At 38.0% G+C, this 16,135-nt stretch overlaps 1 protein-coding gene across 1 annotated transcript in view; it reads right to left on the bottom strand.

Annotated features, from left to right (window-relative positions):
* SLC15A4 (solute carrier family 15 (oligopeptide transporter), member 4) overlaps positions 1 to 16,135 on the bottom strand; it is a gene marked incomplete at its 5' end in the record, with an annotated part of 23,657 nt that overhangs the window by 7,162 nt on the left and 360 nt on the right. Inside the window, 5 exons of the mRNA XM_008948989.1 lie at positions 293 to 448; positions 4,632 to 4,800; positions 5,845 to 5,922; positions 6,950 to 7,118; positions 7,962 to 8,261. Of these exons, the coding sequence (XP_008947237.1) occupies positions 293 to 448; positions 4,632 to 4,800; positions 5,845 to 5,922; positions 6,950 to 7,118; positions 7,962 to 8,261 (872 nt within the window). The remainder of the gene's footprint in view (positions 1 to 292; positions 449 to 4,631; positions 4,801 to 5,844; positions 5,923 to 6,949; positions 7,119 to 7,961; positions 8,262 to 16,135) is intronic.

Below are 16,135 nucleotides of genomic sequence, written 5' to 3'. Positions count from 1 at the left end.
TATTGTTTTACACTGGGGCTTGCAAATATCTAATACTTATTGGATGACCTGCAAATATTTTAAGTGTCGGTCTGCATGAAACCGAGTTCTTAAAATATAGTCTTATATAGCAAATTTTCAAATGTGAAAGACAACTGCATGCTTTGCCATTTAAGTTATATTGAATAATATTGTATTTGGGAACATAAGAGCTTACCTACGATTACTTGAGAAGAGAATAATTCTCTTCTTAGAAAAGCAAATATCATTTACGATAGATATGAAAGCAGATTTAAAGCACAGAGACACTTACCTGCTATACTTGCAAATATTTCACTGAATCCAATCAGCACATACTGAGGAATCTGCCACCATATTGGCAAATCTGCAGCATGGTATGTAACATTTCCAATTGTCTGGTTAATTGTTTTCACCTTGACAATTTTCAGTCTGTTGCTTTCCAGTATTCCTACATGGAGGAAAAAGAAGCAGCTAAGATGCAAACATTGTTTTTTCATATTAAGAATTAAATTAGGATTCAGTCCTCTATTGCAATAGCACATTATAAAATAGGAATGTATATTTCCTTGTTTCCTAACACAGAGCCCATTAGACTATTTTTTCTATTATTATTTCAAGACATACAGTTCTTCTGCCATAGGATTAGTGATTATATTCTTATTCAGCAGCAATAATTATACAAATACTTAACCCTTTTCCAGATGGATTAGCTGACAGCTTTCTCATACAAACTCTGCTGGGTTTTTTTTGAAGACAATCTCATTTTCACAAACAACTACTTTGCAGTGTTAAACCATTGCATCTGCCACCACAGTATTAATAAATTAGAAACCATTTTGCTTATCGAAATGGCTACACTAGTCCTGTGGAACTCTGAAAACCCTCTATGAATATCAGCACAACATTTATACAACACTTATCATCCCAAGAGACCCAAAAGCTCATTAGAGGTTGATTTACCATCAACACATTGCATAGAAAGTACTTCATGTAGAATGAAAAACAGACATGATAGTGTAAAATATAACCGTTATTAGCTTGCTTAACACAACAGTTTAGAGCAGAAAGTGAATATCAGTTATGGTGGAGGGGGTTTGTTGAGGTTGCCCAGATTAAAGGATTTGCCTCAGTGTTGCATAAAATGGAGAGAAAAGCTAATAGTTAATAAAACTCCCTGTGTCACCCAGAAAGAACCTCAATAAAAGAGCTCTCAATATCCGTGGAAATCAGGTGGATTTATTCATCACTGACTCGGAGGAGCAAGCCTGAGTCAGTGACACCACTTCCTATGATAGGTTACACACAGGGCCTCCCATTTACTGCCTGTCAATTTTGCTCTCTTTCTATTTACTGAGTCAGGATCTGACCTAATCTTGGGGCACAAAATATCACTCCTGTTACAAAAATATTTGTACCAGGCTCAGATGCCAGACACCATGTTCCACGGCTATCAGACCATGTACAAATGATTACATCTGCTTCCTCACTTCTGGCTTTTTCTTTCCTAGAGGCAGCCATAGCATGACATGGACATTTAATGTGATGTTGGCTGAAGCTATCGACAGCACTTTTCACATAAACAAGCACAAGCAATTTCTAATGCTCAATATAACATCTGTGCTCCTGTTTCTTCCCAAATTTGTGACATAAAAACCTCAAGATGGCCAACCAGATCACCAGGTCTCTGTCTGCTAAGTGACAGTGTTCCCAGGGAAATGACTGATGTTGGCCAAAACCACCACATACCAAGACATGAAGTTTCTTATTAGTCCTGGTCATGGCAAGAGACCCAAGCTGGGAAGGAAGCACGAGGAAAGCTCCTTGTAGTCCCTACATGTAGTCTGTAGGTGAGGCCATAACTAAACAAGAAGTTCTAGAAATCACATGCTTAAGGATATTAAGTATTTAATCACTGAGGGAGCACACGCTAAAAAGTGACTTATAAAGTACTGTGAAAAGGGTGGAAAGCTGCATTTGTGCAACCTGTGTTTACTCATTCATAGCAGTTCAGAATCTGCTCAAGTACAAAATCTCTCAACAGCTGTTCAGTCTGATCTTCTGAGGCAGAGGAGTTGTAGAGGGAAAACAGGTTAGAATTACTGAAGTTTGTTCCAATACTACCTTGAGGTCCAAAAAGATTTCTTAAAAAGAGTGTTTTCCTTAAAACATCTGTTTTGGAGGTGAAAACTGTTCTGAATTTAGTAGCTCCTAGTGCCAGGCCACCATGTTTTCTCTACCTTTCTCACTTCTTTTTAGGTGACCACTTACCCATCTTATTTTTAAGTATCTTTCTTTAGATCTTCAGCCACTAAACTATGAAAAGTGGATGTAATTAAAATAAAGCTGGATTTCTTGATGTTTTGATTTTAATACAGCTGACAAACGTTTTAGAGTGGAACTTAATTAAAATAGAAACAAAGCAGCACAGTCAGCTAAGAACTGACATAATTTCATTCAGACACATTCAACACAAAATTACTACACCTCAAAAGATCTGGTGATCCTTAACGTGTTTAATACTCTTCACAACATAAACAGATTTAGGAGGCATTTAGCCACACAGGAGTATGACTACAATATACCAAACTTTGTCATAATTTTATCTTCAGAGCCAAGTACCTCAGAATCTAGAATCTATTAATGCTTTCTTAGACTTTGACAAACAAGCTTCAAGTTTAATCTTACAGTTTTACTAGTTAAAAAAATCTTAAGTTCTTGTTATAATTGTTGAAACTCTATAAATGAAGTAGATTTTCCAGTTGAATAACCTTAAATACTGCTGCTCAGAATTTACGACCAAATGCAGGAGGCACAGCAGATGTTCATTAAGTCTGATCAGTTGTATTCTCACAGGGTTTGTAAGATATTTACAATAACATAAACTATCTCAGGCAGCTTAAATAGCGTCCACAGCTAACATCAGTTAAGTAAGTAAGCTGAAATGGAAATATGGCACAAACAAATCATTAAGATACATCCAAGACTGCAAGTTAGGATATTAACATCTTCATAGGTTTAAGATTTTAATCAGTCTCTCTCTCAAAGGCATAAATGGTTGGAAGTGATGTTATATTGTAAGAATATTAAAATATGGCTGGTACAAACATAATTTGCTGAGAAAATAAAAAAAAATTATTAAATATATAAACCAACAGAAGCTTCCCAGTCTGCTAGAAATAAACAGCCTCTTATACCCCAAATTCGTCTCAACTGAAGCTCTTAAATTCATGTTATGATAAGGGGATGTTGAATTACTCCAAAAGGTTAAACTTTCCAACCAGACTGCAGGTAACCACCCAAAGAATTCACCTTCTCAGTTTCTAATGTGGAAGAGTTAGGGGAGGATCAGACCAACAAAATCATGTGGTACATTTGAAATTCTTAATAATTCTGTTGTATGAACCCAGTCACCAACTTGGCAATTACAGCCTGATACACTTTTTTTTCCTAGTACAAATAAAGACTGATATTGCTGGTTTTGAATTTAGTTATATGTGAGCCAGCAGGTTCTATTTAAAGAGCTGACATTTAACTGTTTTACATCATCTTCTTTTGCTGGTAGCAGCGTCCTAAGTAAGATGGAACAAGAGAAACATTCCTATTTTATGTTGAAATGACTTTGCTGTAAGAACTTTACTTGCCCACATACAAAGTGACCTTGGCCTAATAAGGTAATTATCTCTCTCATTGAGAAAAATCTTAATAGCCATATAAAGTGTCTTTTTGTCTAAAATATAGGAGATTACAAGTGCTGGAATTAATTTATTTAATGCTATAATGCTTTATCAATATGCTCATTACAGCGATACTAGGTGAAGGCTGTAGGTTCTATGAAGCATTGCTCAGAGATGTTCAGTTCCACATCAGCAGTGCTTAACTTTAAATCACCTCAAAAGCAGCTGATTTATGGCTCAAACAGAGTTGCCATTTTTCTCCTTTCATGCTATTGCTAAGCTATTTTAGACTACAGTAATTCCCAAACATTGGGGAACATTGAGGTAGGGGAGAAAAAACCCCAAGTGGGAGGAAACTCTTGTTCAGACATAACCTAACTTTATTATTTCAGATAAAGGGAAAGAATTTTAGGCTACTTTTCATTTTTTTAATACTTGGAAGTCAGACTATAGGAAGGAACATACTTCTTTCTGTGCTAATTAATTTTGAACTTCCAAGATAAATAGGTAACAAAAAAGACAACATGGATTTCCATAATATAATAAAGTTTATTTTAAAAAGACTAACAACTTTATACCCAAATGCTGGGCATTTTGTTTAGGCAATCCAAACACTGATGAGGAAGGTAAGGCATTTATTGGGAAAATATAGTCAAAAACCAAATAGTTCTCCTCTACCAAGTATACTAGAATCTAATACTGTATTTAAAAACTAAGTTCATTTTCAAAAGTATAGTTGAAATCTATTTCAGGCAGGAAAAATGGTCTGATTAATAGTTCAGTTAGTTTTTGGATAAAATCTCTATCAAAACACATCCATGTGGTTGCATTCTAACTATCCCATAAAAATACCTCTGAATAATCTTGAATTAAAGATTCACAAAGATGGTTTAAAAATGCTGTTGCAAGTAGATGATTCAATGGCTCTGTAAGTAGATATCAGAGTTGTTTTCTTACCCGCAGCAAACGCAGAGCACATTACAAAGAACATTCCAACTGCAATCCTCTTCAATGAGGATGGGAGCAAGCCATTCCTCTTTAAAATGGGGTCCACCAACTTATCTTTTAAGGGTATTAGGATCAGAATAAGCACTGCATCAAACATAGTCAACCAGGCTGCTGGAAACTGAAAGGAGAGATGACTGAAGTTAGCAATTTCATACTTAAGGGCTGATTTTTACTATTATTTTCCAAAGAAAAAAAAATTTTTGATTGAACACTAAGATACCAAATGAACCACAGTGCACTGACACTGTGAAAAGAGAAATAAGAGTGTGTAAAAGCTGAGGAGAACACTCAGCTACTCAGGTTTTCATTTAATTTAGCAGTTCATCATTTTGTTAGCTCAGAAGCACAATGATTCCTCACCCCAGTAACTCCAACAGTATTGCATATTCTCACTTTCAAGATGTACCTTTAGCTGTGCTGAGGTGGATATTGGGTCAGAGTTTTTTGGGGGTGGTGGAAGTGTAGGAACTTTCTGCTGGGTCTGAACAACATCAAGTGTTCAAAGCAAGAAGGTTCTTTCCAGAAAAGCAAGTAATACTACACATAGTTCCAAGGAAAATGAGGAGTAAGAAAATTACTGGGCACGTGAAGAGAGTAAGAAAACATAATGTAGAACTCAACAAAGATGATTTGCAAAAGATTTTAAAATAACATTTCTAAGTATCAGAGGGCTCATAATTTAGTTCCTTACTCTGAACTAATTTTTGCTAAACCAGAAGTTAACTAACTAAAACTAAAGTGAATATTGATTAAGCAGTGTGAAGTTACAAACGTATCTCAGATTCCACATTTGCAAATATTGGTGTTTCAATTAAGTATGGGCATTCCTCCTGAGTTTGTAGGAATGCTGCTGTATAACTTACAACTTTGAAAACTTACAGCATATAGATTTATCAGCTTTTTTCTTTCTTTCTCCACTGCATGTTAAAGACACTTAATTAAAGCAGTGAAAGTTACCTGATACATTCAAACCAGGATGGTGCAAACTTCATATACCCGCAGGTATGCCAAAATCTCTGTATTATGCTTCTAAATGCCCATTGTCTGTAGCCATCATTTCCCTTCGGTCACTACCTTAACTTCCTGTAATTTTTGTACAATACTTACCTATTTTGCATGTCAAATAAGAAAACATACTTTTCACTTGTTTTGCCCCGCTTACCGTATGAATAGAGTTGGTGTCATTTGATATTTCAGGAATTTTCAGATGAAGACTTTGCAAGACGTATGTTGTCTGCATCTGGCATTAGGAAAGATGAACTGAGATTACTTGGACAAGGAGTATTGAAAGCAAGATGTTATAACATTTTAAATAATTAACAAAGATTATACCAGAGGTATAGTGCTAATATAGCAAAACAAAAAGAATTATTGTTAGAACATTGAAAGATTTTTTAACCCGTAGATCTATTTTTTAGTAAAACAATTTCTGCATATTTTTCCCTCAAAACATTTTCTATCCAAATTAATCTCACTGAGACAGAAGAGCCAGAAAGGAATTAACTAAAATGAAACCTAGAACACTTAGTCTGATCTATCTGAATCAGCTGCAAGATAAAACAGAGTATGACATTTAAGATCTATTGAATTGTACAACCGTTGGTTTTAACTAACATTTTCATGGGTTTATTTTCTTTTTAAAACGTCAGTCAAAACAGGAATTGAAAGTACTCTTGGTATCCATTTTTCATCTCTGAATTTCAGGGTAAGTTTCATATTTATCAAGGAGCCCAAAGAAAAATGTGAAATTAGATAACTTTGGGATACTGTGATAAGCTAACACAGCTTTCCACAACAGATTTATCTAGCAAATAAAAAATCAGAAGCTGCCACCTTGCAGTATTATTTTTACTAACATAACATCATTAAAATGACTCTTGAGATGCAACCCCAGGTGTGTGAAAGACCAATAGTTAATATTATTAAACAAATGGGTATTAAACAACTCAATCTGTCAATACAATGTTCTGAAAAATCCTCCTTAATACTCATCTTTAGACTCACAGCTACTGAACACTAACTGTAAGTAACCTTACAGAACAGTTTCCCCCCCAGACCTTTTGTGTGTTTCCTCCAGGTAACTGCTCTGGGGGGTAATTTTCAGACAGGAGTTAGGATTTCTAACACAGACTCAGAACTGCAACTTGATGCTACTGCCCCAAGACCTTTCAAACGCAACTGGGAGAAGAGGAAGTTATGACCCTTAAATTAGAAATTATGCTTTTTAGACATGTAAAATAAAAATGTAACCATCTGGAACTACTCACTTGGAAATACACTGTCCAGTAAGGTATTAAAGCCAGAAAGACAGGGATAATCTTGACAAGAGCTTTCACATCTTCTACTTTATCTTCTCTGAATGGGCCTCCACGAGACAGCTTGGCCATCTCAAACAGGCTTTGCTTGCGAGGTTGCTGAAGTACTCCATGGCCTTCACTTTGAAAAGAATTTGAAACATTTATTTAAACAACAACAAAAAGTGACATAACTTGAGACATTTCATTAGAAAAAGCTCCTGCATTTCCAAAAGAAGTTTGGAAACTCATGTAAGTTACAGCAAAACAACTAGGCCAGAATGAATCAGCATCAGGTGAAAGCACAAGCTGAAAACATCCATTATAAAGGTTTCCTTATTTCCTATCCTCCCCCCCACGCATAAATAACTGGCACTGCAACACACAGAACATAAGAAACACTATCACAAAGTACAGGTTAGAGGAATTCATTGAGTTATTTTGCAATCTGAATACTTGAAAGCCTGTTGCAGAGGAGGAATCTGACATCTCTTGTTATCAGTGACTAAATGGGGCCACCAGTATTCCATAGGTATCTCTTAAGAGTGGAGTAACCATTTGGAAAGCAAAAATGCCAGTACACATTTTGGCTGTCCTTCAAGGCACTTAAAACATTAAAAGCAGCTGACAGTATTTCTCACATCAGAAGGCACCCCATAAACATACCTAAGCAGAGAAGAAGGCTAACTAGCTCTGAAAGGCAGCATACTTGGGTTACATTACACCTTCAGAAACTCTGAACATGCAAGTCATCACATTCAGTTGGAAACAGCAGACATGATCTTGCAGCATGGAGATCCAGTCCTCTCAAAATGTGCCTCTCTTTCATCTCTGAACTCCCAGAAAGGATCTCCAGGACTCCAATTTTCCAGTTCCAGTTCTCAAAGCAAAGCTGCTATCCTAGTGTATTCTCTAGGAACTAACTAGTTCCAACTCTCAGGCTGATTCACTGAATTCAGACCATACAAAAGAGCTCGTTACAAACCTATTAGTTGAACGTTCCTCTTGTCTCTTTCTTGAGCAACAAGAATAGGCAAGAATTTTAAACATGTCTGTGAAGGCACTACCATCAGGTGGTTTTGTGATGAAGAAACTCTGACCACATAGGAAAACCATGAAAGAAATCCCAATGCAGACTGTTGGGATACTGTATCCAATAACAAAGCTCACATTCTGCTGAATGTATGCAATGCCTCCCAGAGAGAGAATAGCTCCCAAATTAATACTCCAATAAAACCAATTAAAAAATCTTCTAGTGGCTTCTGGACCTCGATCTTTGACCTGGAAAAGATTGAAAATAAGTCATTCAATTTCTGAAGAAAATGAAGCCTGTTTAGTAGAATGCAGTCAAGTTCAACACACTGAAGAGTTTACATTTAATTTAGAGTCATACTGAAAAGTTTTACATGGTTTGAGCTTACCATGGTAGCTGATGAAATGGCACCTTACTGAGCTACCCCATTATACTGGTGACCTTCTACAGGTGCAGCATAGGGATACAGAAGTTGAACTCAATATGTTTTCAGTAAATTGAGAAAAGTTAAGCTACCTAAAAATTCATGGATTTGTAGTATTGTAACAATTGCTTCTTCCAACTGTATACACCAAACAGTTAACCATAGTCCATTTTTGAAGTCTCAAAGGACTACTTGGTAATTAAAGCACAAATTTAAGTTTTAACAGTCTAATGCCTCTCATCAGAACATAAATTGAAGACTTCCCACTCTGACCTTATAAAACAAAAAAGAAAAAAATGGAATTTCTGTTGCTCAAGGTGTCACAAGGCTCCAGTAAACATTTATCCCTCTGTTAAGTCAGCACTGTTCACAGTGATATTTTTTCTGCTTAAAGCTCTCAGTGTCTCTCCAGTGAAAGTAAAGACATCCCTGCTTACAGAATTATCCTGTACAGTTTTCATTATCACTCTTTATTCTGTACTGCCTACCATAAGTCACTGCATGTTTTCCAATTAAGTCACAGGAACCCAGCATCACTCATAAGATGTGATATAAGAAAAACTATGCAAGTTAAAATTGGAAATACATTAAAAAGATCAACTAGTCTGCAGAAGAATTCATAATACCACATTTGTCACTGGTTTATGACTGAAAAGCCATTAACAGGGACTAGCAAGTCAGTGCCATACACCAGTATTGCAGAGTCAGTGGTTTTGGATTTCTAATTGCAAGTTTCCATTCCTCGTTCAGGAGATCTTCAAAAGATCTGTGTTTAGTTTGCAATATGAAGAGCAAGCTATGTCTTGAATTAAGTTTTTAACATTGTCAGCTCTGATTTACAGCTTTAAGTTTCTCAGTGGTGCACAAACCCATCTGCATCATTTAACCAAGCCTAACAAAAGAAATATTAAGGCATCTCTCTTCCCATGAATAGTTAAGAGCATTGTTAGGCATTCAGGTAGGTCTGTGAGCATGTCAAATACAATCTTGGAGCCTTAAATTAAGCCAAGAAATTCTCCCTTTCCAGTTTTAACTTGGTACACATTTCCTATAACAGTCATCAGCCACAATAGTCTATCAAGCAAGGAATTCCTTCTGAACCTCAAATGGTATTAGTAAACATGTTGTAAACACAGTGCTCCAGCTTATGTAAACAGCTAGCAATCTATTTTATGAATTTTCTGTTTCTTCATCATCAAGCCTCAGTTCCTTTATAAATTCTTCAAGGAAGATGGCTTCCCATCCCCTCTCTTACAAATGACCTTGCTCATGTCTATGCAAAGAAAAGCTGGGAGATGAAAGCAAACTTTGATACAGGTAAGAACGGGGCAAGCACAGCATGATGCTTCCACCAAGTATTATCCCAGCCTCCAACCATTAGCTCATGAGAATTCTCCTGAACAAAGGATGCCTTCTGTCTCCCCTCCATGAACTTGCCCAGCCTGTCTCTGAACCCAGGTCAGCTTTCAGAATCCACAATACCCTGTGGCAAAGAGTTCCCCAGCTAATTACAGAGTGGGAAGAACCACCTCCATTTCCCCTGTTTTGAACTTGCCCTGTACTAGCCTCACTCATTTTACCTAGTCCCAGGAAACAACAGAAGACAGCTGAGCTCTATCCCACCCCTGGTCCATTTCTGCCTCTCTCCCCCTCACCATTATTTCCAAAACCCACTGTCACTTCTTCCTTCTAGCCACCTTTTCAGAGATAGGAGGCTGTAGACTGTTTTATGATTCCTTACGTGGAAACAACATCTATGGCCCTTCCCTGACACTTCTTCTCCATCTCCAGTATCCTTTTCAAAACTGAGTAACCAAAAAGGAATGCAATTCCTTATCAAAGAATATATACACACTAAAAATCACATCACAGCCACATCTGAAATCCACTGTGGCATTCTATTGACAACTATTAATAACTTTAAAAAAAAAAATCACACTGAAGTAGCTGATACCTTGTCGAAGTGGAAGTACTATGAAATGTCTTACTGAACCCAAAAACCATGGTAGAGTTAAAAGGCAACCCTTGTAGTTCCTTCCCGACATCACATCAGCTGCCCCACATACTAGCTCTGTTCCACTGACAGAGGACTACACAGATTTCCCCCCCTGGCTATTACTTTAGCTGAGTGACAGCACAAAATGAATTGGTTTATTCTCTTCGTAAGTAGATGCTACATTTTAATAAGGGACCAAGAGGAGGAAAACCATGTTAGAATTTCATTATTTCATTTTTATCAAGGACAAATATATTTCACAAAACTGCAAGATTCTCCTTTTTCCCCTTATGCTTGCATTATTTTCAATCACCCAAGCAGAAAGAAAAATCTATCATTCCCTCTGCTCAATTTCATCTGTGCTCAAGTATAGCAGCACTTGCCTTGCAGTATCAGCACCACCAGCTTCATTATATTCTCAACATCCTACCAGCAGCCACAACAGGAAAATGATGCATGTAAATGGCACAAGTATGACGTGGGTCCTGGCTCGAATCTGTCCTGTGGGCTAAGGGTTCCACATCCCTGCACTGAAAGTCAAAACAGGAACGTTTGAAAGACTTTGTCCTCATCATGACAACTTAAAAACAGTAGTAGAGCCTAAAAAGTATGAAGATCACCTTCTCAAATTGGCCATGTTTTGCTCATACTCCTTACAACAGGAAAATGCAAACAGTACCAGTGAACTGGCAAGGCTAGAGAGCAAGGCTTCCTATCACTGAACAAAAACACTGTAGTAAAACTGTTTTAAAGGTGCCCTGACTCAAATGACTATTAGCAAGTATATGACACACAATTTATTTTCTCTAGGTTTGCATTGTTTTACAAATGAGCTCAGATTCAGACATTTTTTCCACAGAATTCACCAGTGTTGGACAGCTGTCACTCATGTAGATCAACTCCCACCTTTTAACACCCAGCCCTGAGTCTCCAGTTCACTACTTTGCATTCTTGAAACCCTGCAGAGCTTTCTTCCCTACTAAATGGGAGAGCACATCATTCTCCAAGGACACTAAGGAACAATCCAGTAGTGCTTCTACTTCAATAAAAATACAGAATGAACTACTGTACTGCACAAGGAGCATCCCAGTTGCCCTAAGGTTTCCTCTTGTAAACTATAGGGCAAGTTTTAATTAAAAAAAAAGAACCAAAAAAACCCCAACTCTCCCAATCTGCACCCCTAAAAACCCCCACCAAAAAACCCTACCAAAGAAAACCCCACTAAGAAAGAAATTAAGGAAATGAGCAACTCTAAGCATCCTGGCCACAGCTGCTTTGTTGGCAGCTGACCACACATCAATGCTGCCTGTGTTCAGGTGGGCCTCTAAAGAGGAAATAAAAGACTCTTGCTGCTTTCAAGACATCTAACATAACTTTTTGCACAACATCTAACCTAACACTTGATTTTTCTACAGTCCAAAACGTGTTTTTCTTGATGTATCTGGTAACCATCCTTTGCATGTAGCTAATGCAAATGGAGAAAGAAAAGCAGAGTGACATTCTGAGTTTTATAACTGGGACCCACGCAGCGCTGGATTTCAAAACAGTAAGGGAATAGTTCTCAAAATCAAAATTTCTAATACAAAACCCATTTCAGACTGATTATGGTCAGATGAGATGTAATTATGACCACAGTTTTCATGATAAAGAATCCTCAGTGCCTGGCACGCTACGTTATGGGAACACTGTAATTGGTAGGTTATTTACAGCCACTTTCAGCAGAGGAGACATCAGCTGTGTAGCTCTGCACTGCAATACTCTCAGCTCATTTAGGATACATGCCTAACATCTTATAATCAGAACAAAATTTTCAAAGCAACTAAAACAAAGAAGGAGAGAAGCAGTAAGTAGATCTTCAGTGACAACATCTGATGAAAAGTCATTACAAATATGTGACTGACAGCAACTTCCACAGCATAGCTGTAAGGAATGTTAATGCTTAGATCTCATTCTGACTCAGAAGAAAGATAATCACTTGATGAATTATTCCTCCCTTGGATTTTTCAACACCGCCATCCTTCTCAGGAGATGATCCAGGTACTAACCAAAGCAGTTAGTACAGCTTTAAACCCAAAATATCACACAGCTCAAATACTAAGATTCAATTAGATTCTCCTGATTTTTTATGTGAAGAGGCAGGAATCTCTCCAAGCATTATTGCTTCTCCACGCATCACGTGTTTAGTGGCTTTGCTTTGTCACAAAGTCATTTCCTAGCTCTGGACAGCTAGGTCATTTTCAGGGAAATGGTTATCCACAGGATTTCTTATTTTTGCAGCAGCTAGTGTCTGTCTGGTCCCCACCATTCCACTGTGACATCTGATCTCTGACACCACCTGCTAATGCTCTCAAGTATTTCCTGAACCCCAACGTTTGAGAGTTCCAGTATGTCATAATTGTCCCTCTCCCTTTCTTCACAGGGCAGATCCAAAGCTATGACCTCCTATCTAACTCACAGAAAAGGAAAAAGTTTATTTAAAAGTTACTGACATTAACAATTTTCATTCGTTCCTGCAATCAACTGACAGTCACAAGCACCAAATGTAACAAAAACCCACAAAGTTATCCCAGCCGAGTGTGTGAGCAGCCACACAACAGAACAAAGATGAAAACACAGAAGCTTTCCCTTGTCCTTAGCCTACAAAAGAAACCACAATGACAACAGTTTTCTGCAGTCAAATTTACTCTTACAGAATTCTGACCACCTAATCCATCACTGCAGACACCCGTTACTCTTTGAGAGCATCTGGAGAAAGCCCAGTGACAGAGCTACACAGTACTACTCAGCTGCTAGATAATTTCAGATTTTCATACTATAATTTGGCCAATCCACATTTAAAGTCTGCATCCTCTCACTAGTGTCATATCTATTCTGTTTCTATGGGAAACAGAAACAAACTGGGACTCCCGATGTGAATGCCAGAACTCTGGTTTTTAAACTGTTATCTGCAGTCTCAGACATCCACAGTCTTGTAAGAAGTTCAACAACAATCCTCCATCCTCCTCCCAGAGGCTGGAAAATCTAAGTCCTACAAATAAATTAATAAAGGCAGAAAATCACTCGAAGGCCATTTTTACACCAGCAATTTCCAACAGTGTCCTGCCTCTGGTGATGCTACTGGAACAGCAAGGCGTTTAGCAAAGCTGGAAGATTTTGGGCAAGTTATGGGCTGGTAGACTAATGACTATAATGGCAGTTCAGAAAGAAGATATACTGTGGGTAAATCTAGCATCTCTAATCACCAGAACCTCAAACCAGATTAATCTATAATTAGAACAATGATTATAGCTGATACTAGATTGGTAGTCTACTGCTACAATGCTGAAGCCAAACCAGCTTTCACAATAAGGAGGGACACTCACATTGTTTCCTAACTACAGAAAGTCACAAACTGCCACAGAGAACAGGAAGCGTCTGCAAAACACTCACACTTAGAAGGGGAACTGGAAAGTGCCAGGTTATACTTATCACATGATTATAAAATCTATTATGAGAACCATCAGTTCAGAATTAGATCTGTTATGGTAGATCAATCTGCAACTTCTAGAAAAACAGCTCTTATTTGCAAAAAGTTAAGTATAAAGCTGGACTATATCTAGTTTGCAGGAACTGCTTTTTGCTAAGCTGACTGGCAGAAGTTACTCTATACTAAGTCTACTTAGTCACTTGTGACAGCACTTCTAAAAGCATCCATTTAACAGAAATTAAGAAATGACAACTTTTTAATCTCAGAGGAAAATAGTGTTTGAGTCTAAATACGGTTTCCAATTTTCCACAAAGTGTTTCTTTCCTTCTAAATAAAACCAATCCTCATTATGTTTGGGTTCTCCATTCAAATCATAGATCATCCATAAATATGGAAAAGTTTACATGGTAATTTTTAAGAGCTCTGCAATGAAATGTACTTAACAGTATCTGAAAGGTGGTTTATGTCAGCTGAAGGTACACGCTGTACAATTCATGCTTTCCTTTGTTTGGTGTTTAAGGGAAAAAGGACAAATCTTATCAGCACACACCCAGCCAAAACATGTTTGCATTGTATTCTGGCCTCCCAAGAATGTGACTCTGGGAGACAGACTTTATTCTCAGCAATATACATCCATCTATCTAGCAGTTTGCTACAATCCTGTGCAGGGAGAAAGCACCCAAGAGAGCCTGAAACTGCATGACAAGGTAAGTGGTATGCTGTAACATATTTAACAATAGATAAGCCAGAAAAACAGAGACGGGGAAAAATTCAGTCCTCGACGGAGCTCGACTGATTGTTATGAACCAGAAAGGAGTATTTCTTTTGCTTCACCCTACATAAATCACTGTGAATTATCTGCAAATCTAGCCAAAAACTGTTCTGCGTGAAATCCTGGGGGGAAAGCCTTTGGAAAATCCAGCTACAACAGCTACACTTCCATTGGCAATGGCTCTTCTTTTGCTCTGTTCCTGCCGTTATTTATCTCTTGTATTTCAAGTTTATAAAGCGTTCTGGGGATAAGCAGTCAGCTTTGAAAAACACCTTACAAGATAAAGTCATATTAAAGCTATTTCACTTGATGGGCTCATGCTGGCTTAAACAGAACCAATACACTGGAGACACGTAATCTTGGGCTATAATAATGTTTTACATTTATATTCTGCCTTTCACCCAGAACTCCGGAATTTATAATATATGAAATGCCAAAGAATGACAAATGTGAACTCCACAGCAGAGACCAGAGGTATGTTTAGCAAAGATACTGTGGTAGATCCTACCACTCACAATGAATTTCATGGCACTTCTGATACCTCCTCTAACCAGATCTCATTGGCCCAGTAAACAGACATGCAACTGGATCAGAGGCATCTTCCTCACTTTGTCATTGAGAACAGTTTGGTTAGAAAAGCTGCTCAGTATCTAAGCATCTAAAATTCTTAAACTGTAAAGCAGAAATTATGCTCCAACATCCTCAGTCAGCATGCTACTTTAGGATAAGCATGCACCAGCGCATCCACTTGATACTGAACCATGAGCTGTTTCCCTCATATTTTCCATAAAGCTGCTTGGTTCTGCAGTGATGATCCAATGAATGGTGTCACTGAAGTGGATCTGAGCAAGGTTGTTTGACAGGACATGTCCTTATGAGAACAGCCCACATTGAGAGCACCTTCCCACCAGTCATCTGGCACATTAGTCTGCACAAAAGTATCACTCAAGGGCACAATGCTGTATGCAGAAAATACCCAAAGCATAAAAAAGTGTTTGTTTTCTGCCCTTCATGTATCACAGGATGATAAAGGCCTCTGATCACTGCCCTAGAAGGCCCATGCTGTCTTTGTCAAAGCTAAAATATCTATCAGGTATTTCACCCGATGAGCTCTGAGGTCAAAATAACTGGTTACAAACTCCACAATGGAGGATAATTAACAGTTCACTTAATGGCTATTAATTATTCAACCCAACTCCTCAAGATGGTGATGGCTTAGCCAAATCAGGTACCCCATGTACGACAGGGCTACCAGGAAACCTAGGGTCATCAGACACCACACGGGAACCAAAATTATATCAAACAGGGCACAACTCAACAGCTTGCACTGCACAAGGAACAAAGTGGCTGATCCGATTCCCTCGGAGACTCGACACCTACAGAGCTGTCACTCAGCAGGCGCCCTGTCCACCCCACCGAGGCAAGCCCCGCGGCAAGCCCCTCTGCCAGCACGACTGGCAGCCGCGAC

Source organism: Merops nubicus, unplaced genomic scaffold (genome assembly GCF_000691845.1).
Source record: "Merops nubicus isolate BGI_N331 unplaced genomic scaffold, ASM69184v1 scaffold11411, whole genome shotgun sequence".
NCBI lineage: Eukaryota > Metazoa > Chordata > Aves > Coraciiformes > Meropidae > Merops > Merops nubicus.
The sequence above is the reverse complement of the archived record's forward strand: the minus strand, read 5'-3'. Positions and strand labels throughout refer to the sequence as shown.